Source organism: Sinocyclocheilus anshuiensis, unplaced genomic scaffold, assembly GCF_001515605.1.
Source record: "Sinocyclocheilus anshuiensis isolate Anshui unplaced genomic scaffold, SAMN03320099.WGS_v1.1 scaffold328, whole genome shotgun sequence".
NCBI lineage: Eukaryota > Metazoa > Chordata > Actinopteri > Cypriniformes > Cyprinidae > Sinocyclocheilus > Sinocyclocheilus anshuiensis.
This window is the reverse complement of record NW_015558621.1, coordinates 874,355-891,818: the sequence shown is the minus strand read 5'-3', so window position 1 is coordinate 891,818 and position 17,464 is coordinate 874,355. Positions and strand designations below refer to the sequence as shown.

Sequence of the window (17,464 nt, the reverse complement as noted above, 5' to 3'; positions counted from 1 at the left end):
ATGTGTGTGTGTGTGTGTGTGTGTGTATAAATTAAGTGTGTGTGTGTATTTATTTATTTATTTTTGTATACCTTTAGTATTTTTTAATTTTAGTAATTTTATCACTTAAACTTATTTCAGTTTGTTGCAAAGGCAACATTTATTTATTTATTTTTATTTATTTATTTACGCTTTTTTCGTCTAATATATGTTATTTTATTTAAGATTTATTTGAGTGTTGAGAGTGTACTGTATAAAATCAAAAGCAAAACTTGATAACGTCAGCAAAAGCAAACTTTAATTAGTGGTTTAAATGAACAGCTCTAATATTACTATATACTATATATATTTTTTTTAAATACATGTTCTATCCTTTAATAGTCACAATTAAATCATCATTTAAAAACATGCAAAAGCCTCTTTTAAAAATGGGTATATGACCCATTTTCACATGTGGCTATTTGGGCAATTAGCCTTTACTCGAGATCTTAGCAAAACATGGCTTTTGAGAATATTTAAAAACTTAATTTGCCGTATTTGGCCCAGACTAAATGTGGCTTTAAATGTGAAAAAACGTGACCTTTGATATGCTGTTCTATTTTTTTTTTTTTTTCATCCAAATAACAAGAGATCCGACTCAAGAGGGTGTGTGTGTGTGTGTGTGTGTGTGTGTGTGTGTGTGTGTCTAGAGCAAGAAGCAGTCTTTTAAACCTCCATTTACACTACATTAACTGTCTGCAGTACAGTTCATTGCTTTAACGAAGTGCTAGGTGTCACAGGAAGTGATATTCACACCAGTAATGTGGCATCTGAGAACAATTTGATGTTCTCACAGGTAGTCAAAGTAGCTGGTGCGCTGTTGAAATTTCAAATAATTTTTTGTGAACAAAAATAGCTGATATTAACCCACTCTTTCTCTGTTGTTTCTCAGAGGTCTATCAGCTCAGCCTTCCTGAAGACCAGAAACTGAGCGTCACCACGGTAACAGTGGGTCAGAGTGTCGTGCTCACATGTGCCATCACAGGAGACCAGCGGCCGCCAATCATCTGGAGACGCAACAACCATGCCCTCAACATGCTGGAGCTGGAGGACATTAACGTGAGTGACGCACCCCTTTCACCTTATTTCGTCTCCGTCACACTCTGCTTTTACCCGGCCGAGTGTGTGTATGTACAAGCCATCTGGAAAGCGTTTCAATCAGCTACCTTTTTAAAGCTGCTGAAAGCAAGTGGTGGCACTTTCAAGCCAATAAATTGACACACAAGTGCAAACGCACGTTCAACAGCGGCCTTGTTTTGAAATGATTTGACATGGTGTGGGATCATTCGATGTTCAATCTAATTCACTTCATCTCTCTTAATGTTCCTTCAACTCGATTTAGCTAACATTCAAGAAAAAGATGGAAGCCAGGTGGGATTTCACAAAAAAAAACATAAATAACACAATAAGAGCTCCAAAGTCTCTGAGTTTTTAGATGTTTTACAGTTGTGCCACGCTCCAGCTGTAATATATATTTATTACAGTAACCTTAACTAAGCCTTGCTGATGGAATATGGCCCCATGATACCAAATTGAGATATGAGTGATGTTTTAAATGTTCACGCTGTAATGCAACATCACTCAACATGGCTACAACTCAATAGAAAGCACATTAGTGTAAATGAGGATTGAGAGAGAAGATACTCAAGAGAAACTAAATGGGTTTGGCAGTCTTTTATGATGCTTGATTGAGCCAATATGAAATGAAGTCATTTAAAACGAAAAGTTAAGAACGGTTAACAAAAGAATTAAACAGAAGTACTTAAATAAATGAAAGCAGCACAGAGAATATGGTATGTCTCTCTGGGGATATGCTGCAGGGAAGAAATTGAGTCTGTCTAACGTAAATGAATACAATTTCATTAAAGTGTTCAATATGTTTATGGATATAAGTTTGTGATCTTGCTGTCTGCCAAAGAGGACATTTGTATTCCCAAAACTCTACTGTTTATCTTAACAATATATTATCATGAACATTTCCATTGTCCTTGACTTTCATTTTATTATTTTTTTTATTTAATTTTCTATTTGCAGAATATAATGTTGAGTAAATCTGTTCATTCTTCTTTGTTACAGTGTACATTTATTTCTATTGAGAGTGTGTATATTTGACCAGCCAAATGCTTGGCTCACTGGGGTATTCGTCAATTGAGTCAACACTAGCCTCTGTGTCATCCTTAATATATTAAAAATTTATGAGGCCTTTAAAGGGATAGTTAACCCAAAAATGAAAATTACCCCATGCTTTACTCACCCTCAAGCCATCCTAGGTGTATATGACATTCTTCTTTCAGACGAATACAATCTGAGTTATATTAAATAATGTCCAGGCTAATCCATGCTTTATAATGGGAGTGGATGGTAGCCCAAAATTTGAAGTCCAAAAAATTGCACCCATCCATTATAAAAGAAGTCTACATGGCTCCAGGGGGTTAATAAAGGCCTTCTGAAGCGACGCGATGCGTTTGTGTAAGAAAAAAAATATCCATATTTACAACTTTATAAACCTTAATCTCTAGCTTCCGCTAACTGTCGTATGCACGTTCACGAGAGAGTGGCGTCCAGCGGATGTATTCGGATTGTATTCGTCTGAAAGAAGAATGTCATATACACCTAGGATGGCTTGAGGGTGAGTAAATCATGGGGTAATTTTCATTTTTTCAACTATTCCTTTAAATGAGGAAGGAGTCTGTGGCTGCCAAGATCCATCTCTAGAACCTTCAACCTGCAGTCCCTACCACAATATAAGCCAGACGGGACATGCACACATGCACACAAGATGGTACAGTAGCATCTACATGAATAATCTAAAAACTCAGAGGAAAGCTTGTTTAAATGTCAGCAGCTCTAAAAGCCACAGACAATCCTTTAAGACAGCAGAGCTGGCTGAACTAAACCAGGAGATGCAGAAAAGCATTCACGTACCTTTGAGGTATCCTGTATTCCCAGAGCACTTAATGTCATCATGTCATGTCAAGGCATGTTGCATGAACTTTATTTAATTTAATTTTATATTATATTATTTTATTTTCCAAGTATAGATGGGGGTAATATTAAATTCACTGAATTTTATTTTTATTATGAATATTTTCTTTCTTTTTTTCTTTCTTTCTTTCTTTCTTTCTTTTTAAGTCTGCTGTCAGGGAGAATCTCATTAATCCAAGTATAGTTAGAGGTAATTTCATTAAGTTTAGTGAATCCCGTCTTCATCTAAGGAAGCATCTTCCGCACATTAATGTGCTGAAAATGAGGGATCTTGCTGAGCGTTGCGTCATGGGACGCAACTGAGACCACCACATGGCCATTATTATGAACCGCTCACTGAATACATAAAACAAAAGAAGAGGATTTAGAGACTAAAGTAGAAACTGTGGGTAAAGCATTATTAAGGATCAGCAGGAAGAATTGTTTGAGCTAGCATATAGTCTCACACCGTAATCATCTAGATTGTATATTTTCCTTTCAACATTAATCAAAAAGATAAATGATAAAATAGAAAAAACAGCAGTTACCTTTGCATGTTGACATTTTCACTTTTGCACCTAAAATCATTCTTGAAACTGAAATGTTGTTGTTTGGATTGATTTCTTTTCTGCAGATCCCCTCTCAGGTAGGTTCATGTTTTTGGGTCTGCATGCCTTTAAGCTGCTACAGTCAGAAAACCCTGAAGCTAATCACTTCTAACACCACAATTAACCCTCGGTGACTCACAAATCTGAAGACCAGGTTAAGGTGCCTGCACTATTGAGCTGGTTCAGAGTCAAGGGAAATGAAGGAGCTGGTGGTTTGCACTCTTCAGCGCTTCTTCAAGACATCCTATTTCTCTGTTCATTTACCATGAGGGTTACGATGCCGTATCCTGGCCTTATATTTTGCAGTGGTTTGCCATATATCATATCCTCTATATAATACACTGTAGTGTAAACCAGCATTGGGGAAATATGTTGAAACTGATAGATTTAAACTAAATACACTTGTATTAGGTATACAAATATATAGCTGTAAAATCACGGAAAACGTCACACGCAGGCAATCAAATTAGTCTTTTTTGTGAATCAGTTCAAATCTGAATTAACCGATTGCTATAGATGAATCACACTTCTCAACAGGACTTGAGAGTGAGAGTTGTTTTGGAGAGTGCGTTTGATTATTGCCTCAGTTTGTTTGGTTTTAAAGTTCCATGCATAAAATAATGTCACGTTAAAACCAGTAATGTACCATCATTCTACATTGGCACTCATTCAAACTGAGTTATTGTTATGCTACTTGTAAGTGTAAGTTAGTAGCATCACTATTTACAGTTTATCTCTCCCACATTCACTATGGCTTTGTGTGCATACATGTGAGTGTCCAAGTTTTCTGCAGCCTATCAAAATTAACATATTTAATCAGAACCATTTGAATCGTCCTTGAAGGAATACTTGTGCGTTCCTGGGCATCAGGATGTCAGGAAAGGCCAGTTGACCTTGTAAAAACAATGGCGTTTGAATACATTAGCTTCATGGGGTTTTGTTTGGACATTGATGGCGTTTCTCTTCAGCCTTTGTTGTCTCTGATACTGCTTGTTGCTTTACGCACCAATTCTTCTTTTTTCTATTCTTATCATTAGACTTTCAAATGACTGGTGCGATCTGATTTTATTTCATATTCAGAGGCTCCTCTGTTTTGCCTCTTTTTAAAATGCACTTTTTCTGTACTGCTGTTTTTACTCATTAAGAGCACATTGTGAGGAAAGGGGCTTGGTTATTTGCATGATCAAGGTCATGGCCTGTAGTGAGCAGAGTTTTACATCCTTACTGGTGCATATTAACACACAGCCAAACTGCCGTTCTTCATTGATTGTGCTGTTAGAACTATGTGGCTATGTAGAAACAGTAGTTTTAATGTCTAGTTAATACTTTTGTCTGGCACAATAGTGTCCACAATGCCTTTGAATTACTCTACTGCGCAAAAGTCTTAGGCCATTAGTATTTTCATCAACAAAAATGGTTTAATGTCAGTTATTTCTATCTTTTGCTGTAGTGTGTCAGTAGGAAATATCAGTTTACATTTCCAGACATTCCTTTTGCCATTACTTGTAATAATCCAGTATGCAGAAGGAGCCTGACAACAGCCACATCTCACCATCCTCCAGTCTGTCTGGAATGACATGAAGAATCAGAAAAAAATGAGACAAACTAAATCCAGAAGAGCTTTGGCGACGTCTCCAAGACGCTTGAAGAAACCTTCCTACAAAGCTACATTACTGCGAAAAGTTTTAGGCACTTGTGTAAAAATGCTGTGAAGTGAGGGTGCTTTCAAAAAATAATGCCATGAATTTTCTTTATCGATTAACTTCTGTTAACTAAATCAAATCAACATTTTGTGTGACCACCCATTGCGTTCAAAGCAGGTTTTGCCCTAGGTGTTTTTCAGGTAGCTTTGCAGATAGGATTCTTGAACTGTCTTTGAGATGTTGCTACAGTTCTTCTGGATTTAGTCTGTCTCTGTTTTTTTTATTATTACTATTATTCATGTAATCCCAGACAGTATTGTACGGTATATTCATTTGGGGGCTTTTCTTAGCAAGTAACATATGCAATTATTTGCATTTGGTCTGTTTGTCATATAATTCTTTTATCAGTTGGCTGCCCTAATTATTTGCATATTTTCTGTATGTAATTCTTTTATCAGTTGGTAGACCTGATTTCCATTTCTCTAACGGCTGTGTAAATACACTGTGGCTCAATTTCTCTCTTGCTCCCATTTTAAAGAGAGAGTTCATCAAAAAATGAAAATTCTATTATTTATTCACTCTCATGTGATTTAAAACCTGTATGCCTTTTTTTTTTTTTTTTTTTTTGGTCCTTGCAATGAAAGTCAGTTTCATTATTTGGACAAAAACAATTCTTTTCATTCCTTTGTGTTCTGCAGTAGAAAGAAAGCCATACACAAAACGGCTGGGTGAGTAAATGATGACAAAATGTAGATTTTTTGCTGAACTGTATCTTTAAGTTTGTTGTTTTTCTCAGAAGCAGTGTGTGGAGAATACATGGTGTGTGTGTAGAGCTTTAATGACGGCCTGCAGCAGAACTGATGCAAATGTCCTCTGCAATCTGCTCCTATTGATTACCCTGTTTTTTATCTGTCCTCATTCTCCTTTTCTTTCTCTCTCAGTCCCTCTGTATTTTCTTTCTCCTTTTCTTTCTCTCTCAGTCCCTCTGTATTTTCTTTTCAGTGTCTCACAGAGTTTCACCGCAAGCTGCTCTCTTTTCTCTCTGCAGTCCAGTATCTGGATGCTTGATTGCGCTTCCACATTTTTATTTGCAGATTAATGCACTCAAGCTAACGTTGATTATAGGACTACACTCTGACATTTCCAGCTCTGGGCTGTTGTTTGCACTTGTGTGTCGTAATCTTTCAGTCTGTAAGGTCATGGTGATGGTAGTTTTGTGTATTTTTAACAGGATTTCGGAGATGATGGATCACTGTACATTACCAAGGTGACCACTATGCACATGGGCAACTACACCTGCCATGCAGATGGCTACGAGCAGCTTTTCCAAACGCACACCCTGCAGGTTAATGGTATGTAATGTACGAGCGCATTCACTTGCATTATTGACCAATCGAAATCAAGTTTTCCAGAGAGCTGTATAATGATAAGCATTGGATTTAAAGAAACAATGAATGGAATCCCAAATTAAACATGCACTTTACTGTAGCTCACTCAGTATTTATGTTCACTGCAAGCACAGTAATGCATGCATTGTAATCATCTCGCATTACATTTTATGTGGCATGTTGTATACCATACTCACATTCCATGCTGTGTTTTCTATAAACATTTTTAGCAGCAATAGTATAGAATAGAATAGTATTAACGGGATAGAGGAAAATACCATATTAATTGTTATTTATTGTAACAATGTATAAAAACAATATATATATTATATTTATTATGAAATTTTTTGTATAAAATAATAAAATAATATTTATAATTAGCATTGTCACAGTAATTAAAGCATGTAATGCAGATTTATGTGTAATAATAATAATAATACTGTATAGTACTATAATTATTGACACACATGCTTTTTTCATTATTTCATTCTATGGTGCTACTTTCTTCAGAAGGGCAAAGGGTCTTTTAGCATCCTCCTCATTCTCTCTGATTGAAATACAAGTTTTTCGTCATTCGTTGAACTCCTGCTACCTTTTCCCTTGCCGCTTCTCATTGATATATGAAACGCAGCGCAATAAAATGGCCCTAAATGATAGTATCACATTTTAATTGGATTTAAAAAAAAAACAATTGAACTTGCCTCCGAAGTTGTTGCCTAGCAATTAATCGTGGTCAGATCTGAGAGGAAATTGGAAATTAATTAGGAGATGACACATGTTCCCTTTTTGTGTTTTCAGTCACAAGGGCACTAGTGCTCCCCCTTTACTTAATTATGCTTCCTGATGACCAAAAGCATTGGAATATTGTTTGGTCTTATTTTTTCTCAGTCCTCAGTCAGTTTGCGTTTTTTTTTTTATTTATTGCATCTGTGTAGTTTAATTTAAGCTAAAGCATTTACATTTCTTTATAGCAGACAAACAGGTTTTAATTAATTTCCTGCATGGCAAACGTAAATGACCACCAACCTTTTGGCTTTTATTTGTTGTCCTTAGCGCCTTTTTCATTTATAATAATGACAATCTAATGATGTTGCTTTGTTTTCCAGGCAGGGTTTCGTTTGATTGCTAACTGAAAAAAGAAAGAAAAACATTAATAACCCTCTCTGCGAAGCCTATCTCTGTGATGTATATATATTAGTGTGAATGGGTGTGGGTGTCATTTTCTGTTATTTTTAAAGACCCTAAAGAGCACACAGATGTATGAGAGCAGTGTTAGCTGGGAAAATGAAAGGGGTCGGACAGGTTCACAGAGACCTGCTGAGTCTCAGAGGTGGTGAAATGGAGAGGAAACTCTAATCGAGGACACTGAAAGCTCATCAGCACTGACGCACATACAAAAGCTCCAGAATAACACACACTTCTCACTGCCGCATGTAATGGACACACGTCCGCACACCAAGAGAGACAAAGACAAACATAAACTAATAAATCTGACTCTCAGTTTCACGGAGGAGCAAATACACACAGAGAATTTATCCGGTCCAGTGATGGCGGACTTACACGCTGCCAAGCAAAGGCACTTGCTTATTCACACAGAAAATCAACACTGAGGAAAACAAAGAAAAGGAGGGCAGAGGAATAAAAGGTGGGAGATTGGAGGAGACAAGGGGCCATGAGAATTTTGTGATAGAGCTGTCAGATTTGATGCGTTTCACACAGGGGACAATCTCAAGTCGATCCCCAGGTAATAAAATACACACAAAGATAGATACAGCTACACACACAGACATCTACACACAGAGAGAAATGTCATTTCGTAAGGATTTTTATCTTTTCTAGGTTGAGCTTAATAAAGAACAAGTCCATATGGCTTTTTTTTTTTTATATTAAGATATTTGGCGAATAATTACCTAAATTCTGGTTTATTCCTCACATGCTATTTTTTATGGCTTCAAAACACTTGAGTTGTATGAACAATATACGACTCAAGTGTTTATATATATAATTAATATCACACGAGCAGCCGTAGACACGAAGATGCCGGCCGAATGCTGTAGGTAATCACATCCTTGCTGATATAGAGTGATATCATGTGGCTATGAGTGTGATATTGTGTCTATACAACTGTTCGACCGCACAAGTGTGTAAATAAATAAGAAACAACCATAGAGTGTAATTAATATATATATTTTTTTTTATTACATTTTTTCTTTATTTTTTTTTTTCCATTTATATTCATTAAATTGAGAGCAACACTTATTAATATGTAAATATGGTAAAATATTGATTTCTAAACATGCACTTTTAGAATTATATTAGATATGTTGCTCTTATCTATTTGCGTTCCTACATTTCCATCATGCATGGCTTTGTTTTCACATGGTTTACTGTTTATCATAATCTGCTCATTACCAATGAGCTGATCTTGGAACACCACAAGGGCCTGAGCTCGCAATTTTTACACTAAATGATTTCTGCCTTCCAATCGTGAGTTGAACTCCACAGTAAATAGTCTGAGTCCCAGGGAGTTTGAGACGCGGATTCTACTCCCTGTGCCTTGAAGCAAAGCATTTCATTAAATCAACCCCCTTGCGTGCTACAAAATGGTGCCCCCGCCACTGCTGTCCAAACATTTCCCCTCATTTCTCCCATTTCCTCTCATATAAAGTAAACTGGTTAAATACAGATACTTATAATTGTTGTTCTGATTATTATCAAGCTTGGCTTGTATTTTTTTATTTTTCTAAGAGTAATCTTTATTTAATAATTAATGACAACTTGGCAACCATCCTCTCAAGCTCATTTGAGTATCTGTGATGATTTGGTGGCATATACAGGATATTTGAAAGTCAAAAGGCAAACAAATACTTTCTTGTAAATAAAAGGAAAAAATATATTTTGCTATTCTAACCATTCAGGATGTTGTTTATTTGTTGATTTATTCACTTTGCGTACACTTCTGTCCTTTCTTCTGTTTTTTTCATAGTGCCCCCTGTTATCCGGGTGTATCCAGAGAGCCAGGCACGCGAGCCGGGGATCACAGCCAGTCTGCGGTGCTACGCTGAGGGCATCCCCAACCCACAACTCTCATGGCTGAAGAACGGCATGGACATCACCACAAAACTCTCCAAGCAACTCACACTTCAGGGTACAAACAAATAACCATTGGAAATTTAATTATTATGACTGAAACAGTAATGCTGCTAATGGCACAGAAATTACACACTTCCACACAGAAGGACAGTATGTGACAATTATGAATGGGAATCATAAAGAATTAAATCATTTTGATTCTGGTTCCTAATGGTCCCATTCAAGAGCATTTTAGTTTATTTAAGGAATAAATGTTTGGAATGAAAATGCAATTCCACTGCCAAATGAAATATGAAATTTTAATAATAAAGGTGTGTTTAAACAGACTTTTTAATGACTTTTCACAGTCTTTTTAGATGTGACATTAAGTATACACTACCGTTCAAATGTTTGGGGTTAGTAAGACTGTTTGCTCTTTTATATTTAAACTTTTATTCAGCAAGGATGCATTAAATTGATCAAAAGTCAGAGTAGACAAAAGGATTTCAAATGTAAATGATGTTCATTACAAAATCCTGAAAAAAAACTATCAAGGTTTGCACAAGAATATTTGGCAGTACAACTGTTTTCAACATTTATAATAATAAGTGATTCTTGAGCAGCAAATCAGCATATTAGAATGATTTCTAAGGATCACATGACACTGAAGACTTTTTGTAATAATAACTTTTTGTAATAATATTCCACATTACTACTGTTTTTACTGTATTTTTGATCAAATAAATGCAGCCTTGATTAGCATAAGATATAATTATTAGATGTTTTGTTATTGTATTAGATATTATGTTATTACATATTATTTTCAAAAAATATTTAAAGATCTTACTGGAAAATCCCAAACTTTTGAAAATGTAGTAACATTTTATTCTGAATTTGAAAAAAAAAAAAATAATAATGACAAATGCATAATGTTGTCTTAGGAACATCTAGTCCCACAGTTAGTTGTAAGTGTTTAAATTACTAAAAAGAACCGACTCATAAGAGTAATTCATTGTGTAATCCGACCATTCTGCTCTGTTTGGCACTGTAGATTCAGTAGCGGTTAATGCAATGCTAAATAAGTAGTGAAGAAAACTCTGTCAGGATAAAAATATAACCAGTTCTGAATTAGAACTCAGGGAATTCCCAAGTCTAATGACAGTACAGTTCTCTGTTCTCAACAAAAGCTTTACACTAGCTGATTTCACATTGAAAAAAAATGTACCCATATCTTCACACAAGCCAACGTTGATCTTGTCATTCTGAAGAAGCTTTATTTAGCCGTGATGCCTGCTGGTTGCACTGTAGCAGTGATTGACGTGTTTGTCATGATCTAGATCTTTACTCAATCCCACAATCCCCCCTGTGGGGCCTCTCATCAACAAACATTCCTCCGACATCAGCTGTTCAGACTAAAGCTAACATGACAACTTGAGAACACTATAAATGTTTCAGCCGTTATCAAACACATTTTTTACCATCCCATTAGAAGAACTTACATAAATAGAGCTGTTTCTGTCTCAAGTGATTTAGAAGTGATGGTGGAAAGGTTAACTTCACGCTTTCCTTCATTCTTTTTTTTCCTTTCCAGCTAACGGGAGCGAGGTGCACATCAGTAATGTCCATTTCGAGGACACCGGTGCCTATACCTGCATTGCCCGTAACGAGGCGGGAGTGGACGAGGACATCTCCTCTCTATTCGTGGAGGACTCCGCTCGGAAAACGTGTATGTATAAGTCATGAAGTGCAGCCCATCTGTCCTTATGATGGAACTTCACTTCCTGTTTCTTTGCATTATTTATCAGACTGAACGTTAATAGTTTATAAACTTCAGATAACTTTAGATAATAATAGAAGGAGATGCAATAATGGAAGAAGAGTCCCAGAGGCCTGATATTTCAATATTTGTCAGCAGTTTTATGGCACACTGTATTAAAATGTATGAAAAAATTATATATATATATATATATATACACAGTATACTTTACTGTCACTTTTGATCATTTTAATGCGTCCCTGCTGAATAAAAGTATTAATTTCTGACCGCAGACTTTTGAACAGTAGTGTATATGTGCGTTTATATGAATGACTATGGATACAGTCAGGTTTATTGTATTGAAGCCATGAAGTTGTGGGCAGTAGAGGATGCAGAGTAACCTCACAGGTCACCATACACTCATCGGTCACATTTTCTGTAATGGTTTTGCGGAGGTGTTGGGATATGTAGTCCACAGACCGAGTTCAGAGGTCTAGCTATTGTAGTTTAGCGAGATTTGATCGAGCAATGCACTGTGCTCACAGAAGGCCATGGTTTCCTCACAGGTCATACAACCTGAGCCAGTGCTGTCTGTGCACATGCATAATGGCTGGCAGTATTTACACAGTTTCCCTACTGCTCTGCCCACTGATCTGGAGTGAGTTCATCCAGACCCTTTGATCTCTTCTCTGACAGCTGTCTGGATCAACGCTTGCTGTAGACCGTCTCACTCATGGTTTCTCCTCAAGCAGACTAATATGATTTCTGCTTGTGTAGAGATGCGAGAATCTTCTAGAGAATATTTTCATAGGCGTGACGTCGCAAATCATTTGTATTAGAATATATTTTCCATTTGAACACAAAAGCAACATCATTGTTGGTGTTTAAAGGAACAGTTCGCCGGTTTGTTGGTCACTTCGGTTTGTTGGTTTGTTTTTTTATGCTGTTGCAGTGAATGGTGATTGAAGTGTTAATCTTCAAAATGCATCATAAAAATAGCCCAAATATATACTATATTGATTTATTTATTTTTTTTTGGTCTGTTTCTCAAACAAAACTATGCTGTTATTGAATGATAATCTTCCCCTACAGCAGCATTATTTTAGTATTATTTATATATTACTATAGTATTAGTTTTAGTATATTATTATAGTATTTATTAGTATCAGTGGTAACACTTTATTTTAAGGTGTCCTTGTTAAACATGTTACATGTACTTGCTATTATAATAACAATTAATTATGCATAAGAAACCCTAATCCGAACCCTAACCACATGTAGTACATGTATAGTACAAGTACATGTAGTTAATTAATATTACTCAGTCAGTACTTAAATGTATATTTACACTGTAACAAGAACACCTAACAAATAAAGTGTAACCGTAATAGTAATGCTTTATAATAACTTTCATTATTTTTTCATCATTAACAAACAATATGTAATGCTTAACGGATCGTTAGTTAATATATATTCAAATAGAAACGTGAGATAATGTGCTTGTTAATGTTTACTAATGAACTTATACATTACCTAATGATTAACATTATTTTATGTAAATTAAAATGCTTGCAATGCTTACAGCTTTATTTCAGTTACTGAAAATGATTTTAATAGTTTTAGTTTTTGTTAACAGTAACGACACTGCCCTATATTGAGCTGAAACTGAATTATTGAATCAGTGATTTAAACCAATCAGTTGGATTCATTAAAAAAATAAATAAAAAAGTTAAAAGAATGATTCATTTCCAGTTCAAACATTGTCATTTCTCTTATGAACTCTCTAGAGTTCTCTCTAGGAGATCTAGGGCATCAACATTTTCTATGATTGAAGACTTGTTTTTCACACAAAGCTATTGTATAACTTACGCAAGTAAAATGGACCACTTTTATGATACATTAATGGTGCTTTTGCATCATTATTGAATCATTATTCATTGCATTATTAACTGCAAAGTGCATACAGCTAAATTATTTATACTTCTTTAATCTTCCACGTAAGAAAGAAAGGCATACAGGATTTGATCAACATGAAGGTGAGTGAATAATTGAATTTTGGGTGAACTGTTCTTTTAATGCATTAGTGTGTGTCACGAGTAGCTCTCTTGTGTTAAAACCGGGCTAAATGGTTGGATTTGATAGTCTGCTATTGCTTTCATTGTGCATGAGAGGAACAATCCTGCACTGTCAGCTGGGATTTCCTCTTGCATTATTCCTGCAACGGCAGGTCTGAACTCATAAGCCTGGGATGATACATGGCTCCCTGCTTCCACAGAGCGCACCAGCCCGGCAAATACATTTCCAACTTGTGCCCAAGCACTACATTTAAAATCTTTCTTATTGATATCAATGAGCCTTTATCACGCTGCTTCAGCTTTGTGTAATGAATTTGTCCTTGTTGCTGTGTAACTTATGAATAGGAGATGTGGTTTCTATACAATACAGTGCATGCCTGAAATTCGCTTCCATTGAGGTTTGGTTACACAAGACGACCACTGATACCGAGCAGTAAATGCTAGGACTCATAGCACAAAGTTGTGTGTTGGTTGTTGAATGTACAGTGAGGATTACAGCTTCTGAAAGGTTGTAGGGGCCGTGTGATAAAAGTAATCGTACATCTAAAGGGCAAAACAAGGTGAAGTTGGTGGACAGCCATTAGCAATTGGGGTCAGAGCCGTTCTACAGGTCAGTGGGGAAAACACACTGCACTCAGAGGGGAGATAATGATCTTGGTCCCCTCTCTCTCTCTCCTCAAGCTTTACAGGTCAGACAGTATCCCTCAGCCCAGCCACGGTGCTCTAGAGATCATGAAATTGGATGTCCGCCAAAAAAATCAAATCTTAAGGGCCACTGAGTAAAAGTCCCCTGCAATGATAGTATGCTGTCTTCCCATTTTGTTTCTAATGGCCTAAAGTTGAAGTGTGAATTTGTTTTGCTGTTAAAAGGCATTGTCTTTTTCAACTACACAGTAAGTTTTATAGCTGCCATTTTCAAATATTGCTGTGTTTGTTTAATCAGGCCAACATGTTGACTTCTGGAGTAACCAGTAGGGTTCCACAAGTTACAAATCTCATATATTTTTATATGGACATTACCGATTAAAAGTTTGGAACCAGTAAGAATTTTTAATGTATCTTATGCTCACCAATGCTGCATTTAATTAAAAATAAAATAAATAGTAAATTATAGTGAAATGTAGTGCATATTATTACAATTAAATGAGTATCAACTGTTTTCTATTTTAATACATTTTAAAATATATTTTTATAATATATTTTAAAATATATTATAAAAAATATATTTTAAAGCTACATTTTTAGCAGTCATTACAGTATTCAGTGTCACATGATCCTTCAGAAATCATTCCAATATGTTGATTTGGTGCTCGAGAATTATTTCGAGTATTATTAATGTTGAAAACGTTTGTTTTGCTTGAAGTCCGCATGAAATCAAAATTTACAATATTTATTTTGTTAGCGCACATTGCTAGTCTTAAGGTCAACAATTAATCCGTGCAAGTTAATCCTCTGAAAAAAATTGTCTTGGTAATCTTTAATCAAAATCTGATCATTTGCTTCCGCTCTGGAATGGCATGCCTTCTCTAATGACGTCAGTTTGACAGCAGTTTGACTGGGCAGAATATGCCTAACCACGCCCCTCCAACCGTTAGTTTGCTGTGAGTGAGAGATGAGAGGGGGAGCGCAAAAATAAAAAACCCGGCCTCTACTCAGTATTCCGTTTCAGTTGGAAATACGTCACCATACTGAAATTCAGTCGGCAGCAACTTCCGGTTCACGCAGACCTTAATGTTTTTGAGGAAACAGTGAAACAGATTCTTTGATTATTAGAAAGTTCAAAATAGCATTTAATTGAAATAAAAATCTTTTCTTATAATATACCTTTCTTTACTCACTTTTGATGAATTTAATGTATTCTTGCTGAAAAAAAAAAAAGTATTAATTTCTTTCAAAAAGCCATACTGGCCCCAAACTTTTAAATGGTATATACATATAAACTTATAATGTTAATTATGAATTAAATAGTATTTAAATATTTATTGAAATTGTATGGTTATTTGATACATATTCAATGAGTCAGTAGTTTCATATTATCTCGGTTTGTTTCCTCATAAAAGACATTTAGTACCATCTTTTGCCTGTTTTTCCAGATAATTTTTGGCTTTAAAAAAGTATGTTTTAATGTTGTGATCTATCGCAGAGGTAATTGGTTTAGGTCAAGAATTAGCTGTTTTGGAAGAAAGAGTTTTTGGGAAACCAGTTTGGAAAATAGTTTGTTTTTGGACTTCCATTTAGTACTGCTTGTGGCACAAGAACTACACACTTCACCTTTAGACTTTAACAGTCCGGTACCAAAAAACAGTCTCCCTTGTAAAACAATGCAAGCGCTCTGGTTCAATTAAGTAGTGAAGCAAATCCTGCAGCAAGTTGCTATCATTAATTATTTGAGTACATCTCTGGTCCCAGAAGAAATTTTTACTGTGGAAATGGAAGCAGATGTGGGCTGTGGGAGGACGATTTAAACAGACGAGTGATTTGAGACTGGGGTGATGCGAAGCACTCAGGTGTGATTGTGCTCATCATCTACGAAGAAGAGAGACAATATGTTGTTGCTGTCTTGTCAAGGGGGAAAAAATGCTGGCCAAGTATTTAAGGCTGTCAGATAAACACCACCTGCTGCAAACATACAAACAATAGTAGTGCTGATCTCCCGGTGGTCTGCTGCAGCTGTGTACTTGTTGGATTATAGGATTCCATGTTTGCTCTGCTGATATCATGAGAGATGGTGAACGCAAATAAAAGAACAGATGCAGAGAAGCAACATGTCTCTGAGTACCCACAATTCCCCAGTCAAACACAAAGCCCTTGTATGTTAGCAAGAGCCTCGCCAAAAGCCAAATGTGATGGTTACTTTGTCCATTTATCTACTTTTTTGTTTGGATCAGGCAGTCTACTGTAGGGATCTTGTCAGAATTATCATTTCACACCCTGTAATTTTGTGTTCTGCACTGTCACAGACTGGGTCCATCTGAACAGTGTCAGCATCTCTTTGCCATTGCATGCTGGGATATGCCAGTGAAAATGCTCGACTCTGCCATTCAGTGCTCAACCGGCAGAATTTTAGGCTAAGTGCACAGAGCTCTATCCTAAAAAAAAAAAAACAATGCATAGCCTTTTCCTTCTTTCAGATTTCTTTAATGAATAGTGTTTAGAATAGTTCAGAAAACTTGTCTGAACACTTCATTCACTACTATTAGTCGAAATTCACACAGCTGGTTTCAGTAAATTGGTCTTTTTCTCACCCAGAGCTTTTGTATTACTTTGGAAAACTTTAAATAGCACATACGTCATACAGACCACTTTTAAACTGTATATACTGGTATATACTATGCTTCAGACTCCATTCATTGTGATTGCATGTAATGCATTTGGGTTGCATGGAAGAAAGTAGGTAAAAATAGATTTGGAGTGGCTTGAGAGTGAATGAATTAGAGAATTGTTGTTATTGGATTAAACATTACAAACTGTTTATACTTGTATAAATATAGCCCATAGTTGCAACATAAAAAGTGATTGAAGTCGGCATAAAAATCTAATTTTTTCTTCTTAAAGGGTTAGTAAAAACCCTTTAATTCATGTTACCAGTCTTGTGCACTGAAGACTGGAGTAATATCACAGGAATAAAGTACATATAAAATAGTTTACTATAAAAAGTAGTTTTAAATTGTATAACATTTCACAATATAACTTATATAGTTGTTGTTTTTAATAAACGCAGTCTTGGTGTGCATAAAAGACTTTCAAAAACATTACAAATTTTTACTCACCCTTAAACTTTTATGTTAGTGCATATATTATAATTTCGGTTTCATGCTGAATTTAAATTCTTCAGCTAAAATTTGAGTGCTTTTTCTTAGTTTAAAGGGGTCATATGATGCTTTTTTAAAGATCATTATTTTGTGTATTTGGTGTAACAGAATATGTTGACATGCTTTAA

The 17,464-nt window shown here is 35.7% G+C and overlaps 1 protein-coding gene across 2 annotated transcripts in view; it reads left to right on the top strand.

The window, feature by feature from the left end:
• Positions 1-17,464, top strand: part of fstl5 (follistatin-like 5) — a 138,320-nt gene that overhangs the window by 93,073 nt on the left and 27,783 nt on the right. For both annotated transcript variants that reach the window (XM_016476621.1, XM_016476620.1), the window contains exons 7-10: positions 911-1,077; positions 6,465-6,585; positions 9,608-9,769; positions 11,285-11,419. In XM_016476621.1, coding sequence (XP_016332107.1) covers positions 911-1,077; positions 6,465-6,585; positions 9,608-9,769; positions 11,285-11,419 — 585 coding nt within the window. The remainder of the gene's footprint in view (positions 1-910; positions 1,078-6,464; positions 6,586-9,607; positions 9,770-11,284; positions 11,420-17,464) is intronic.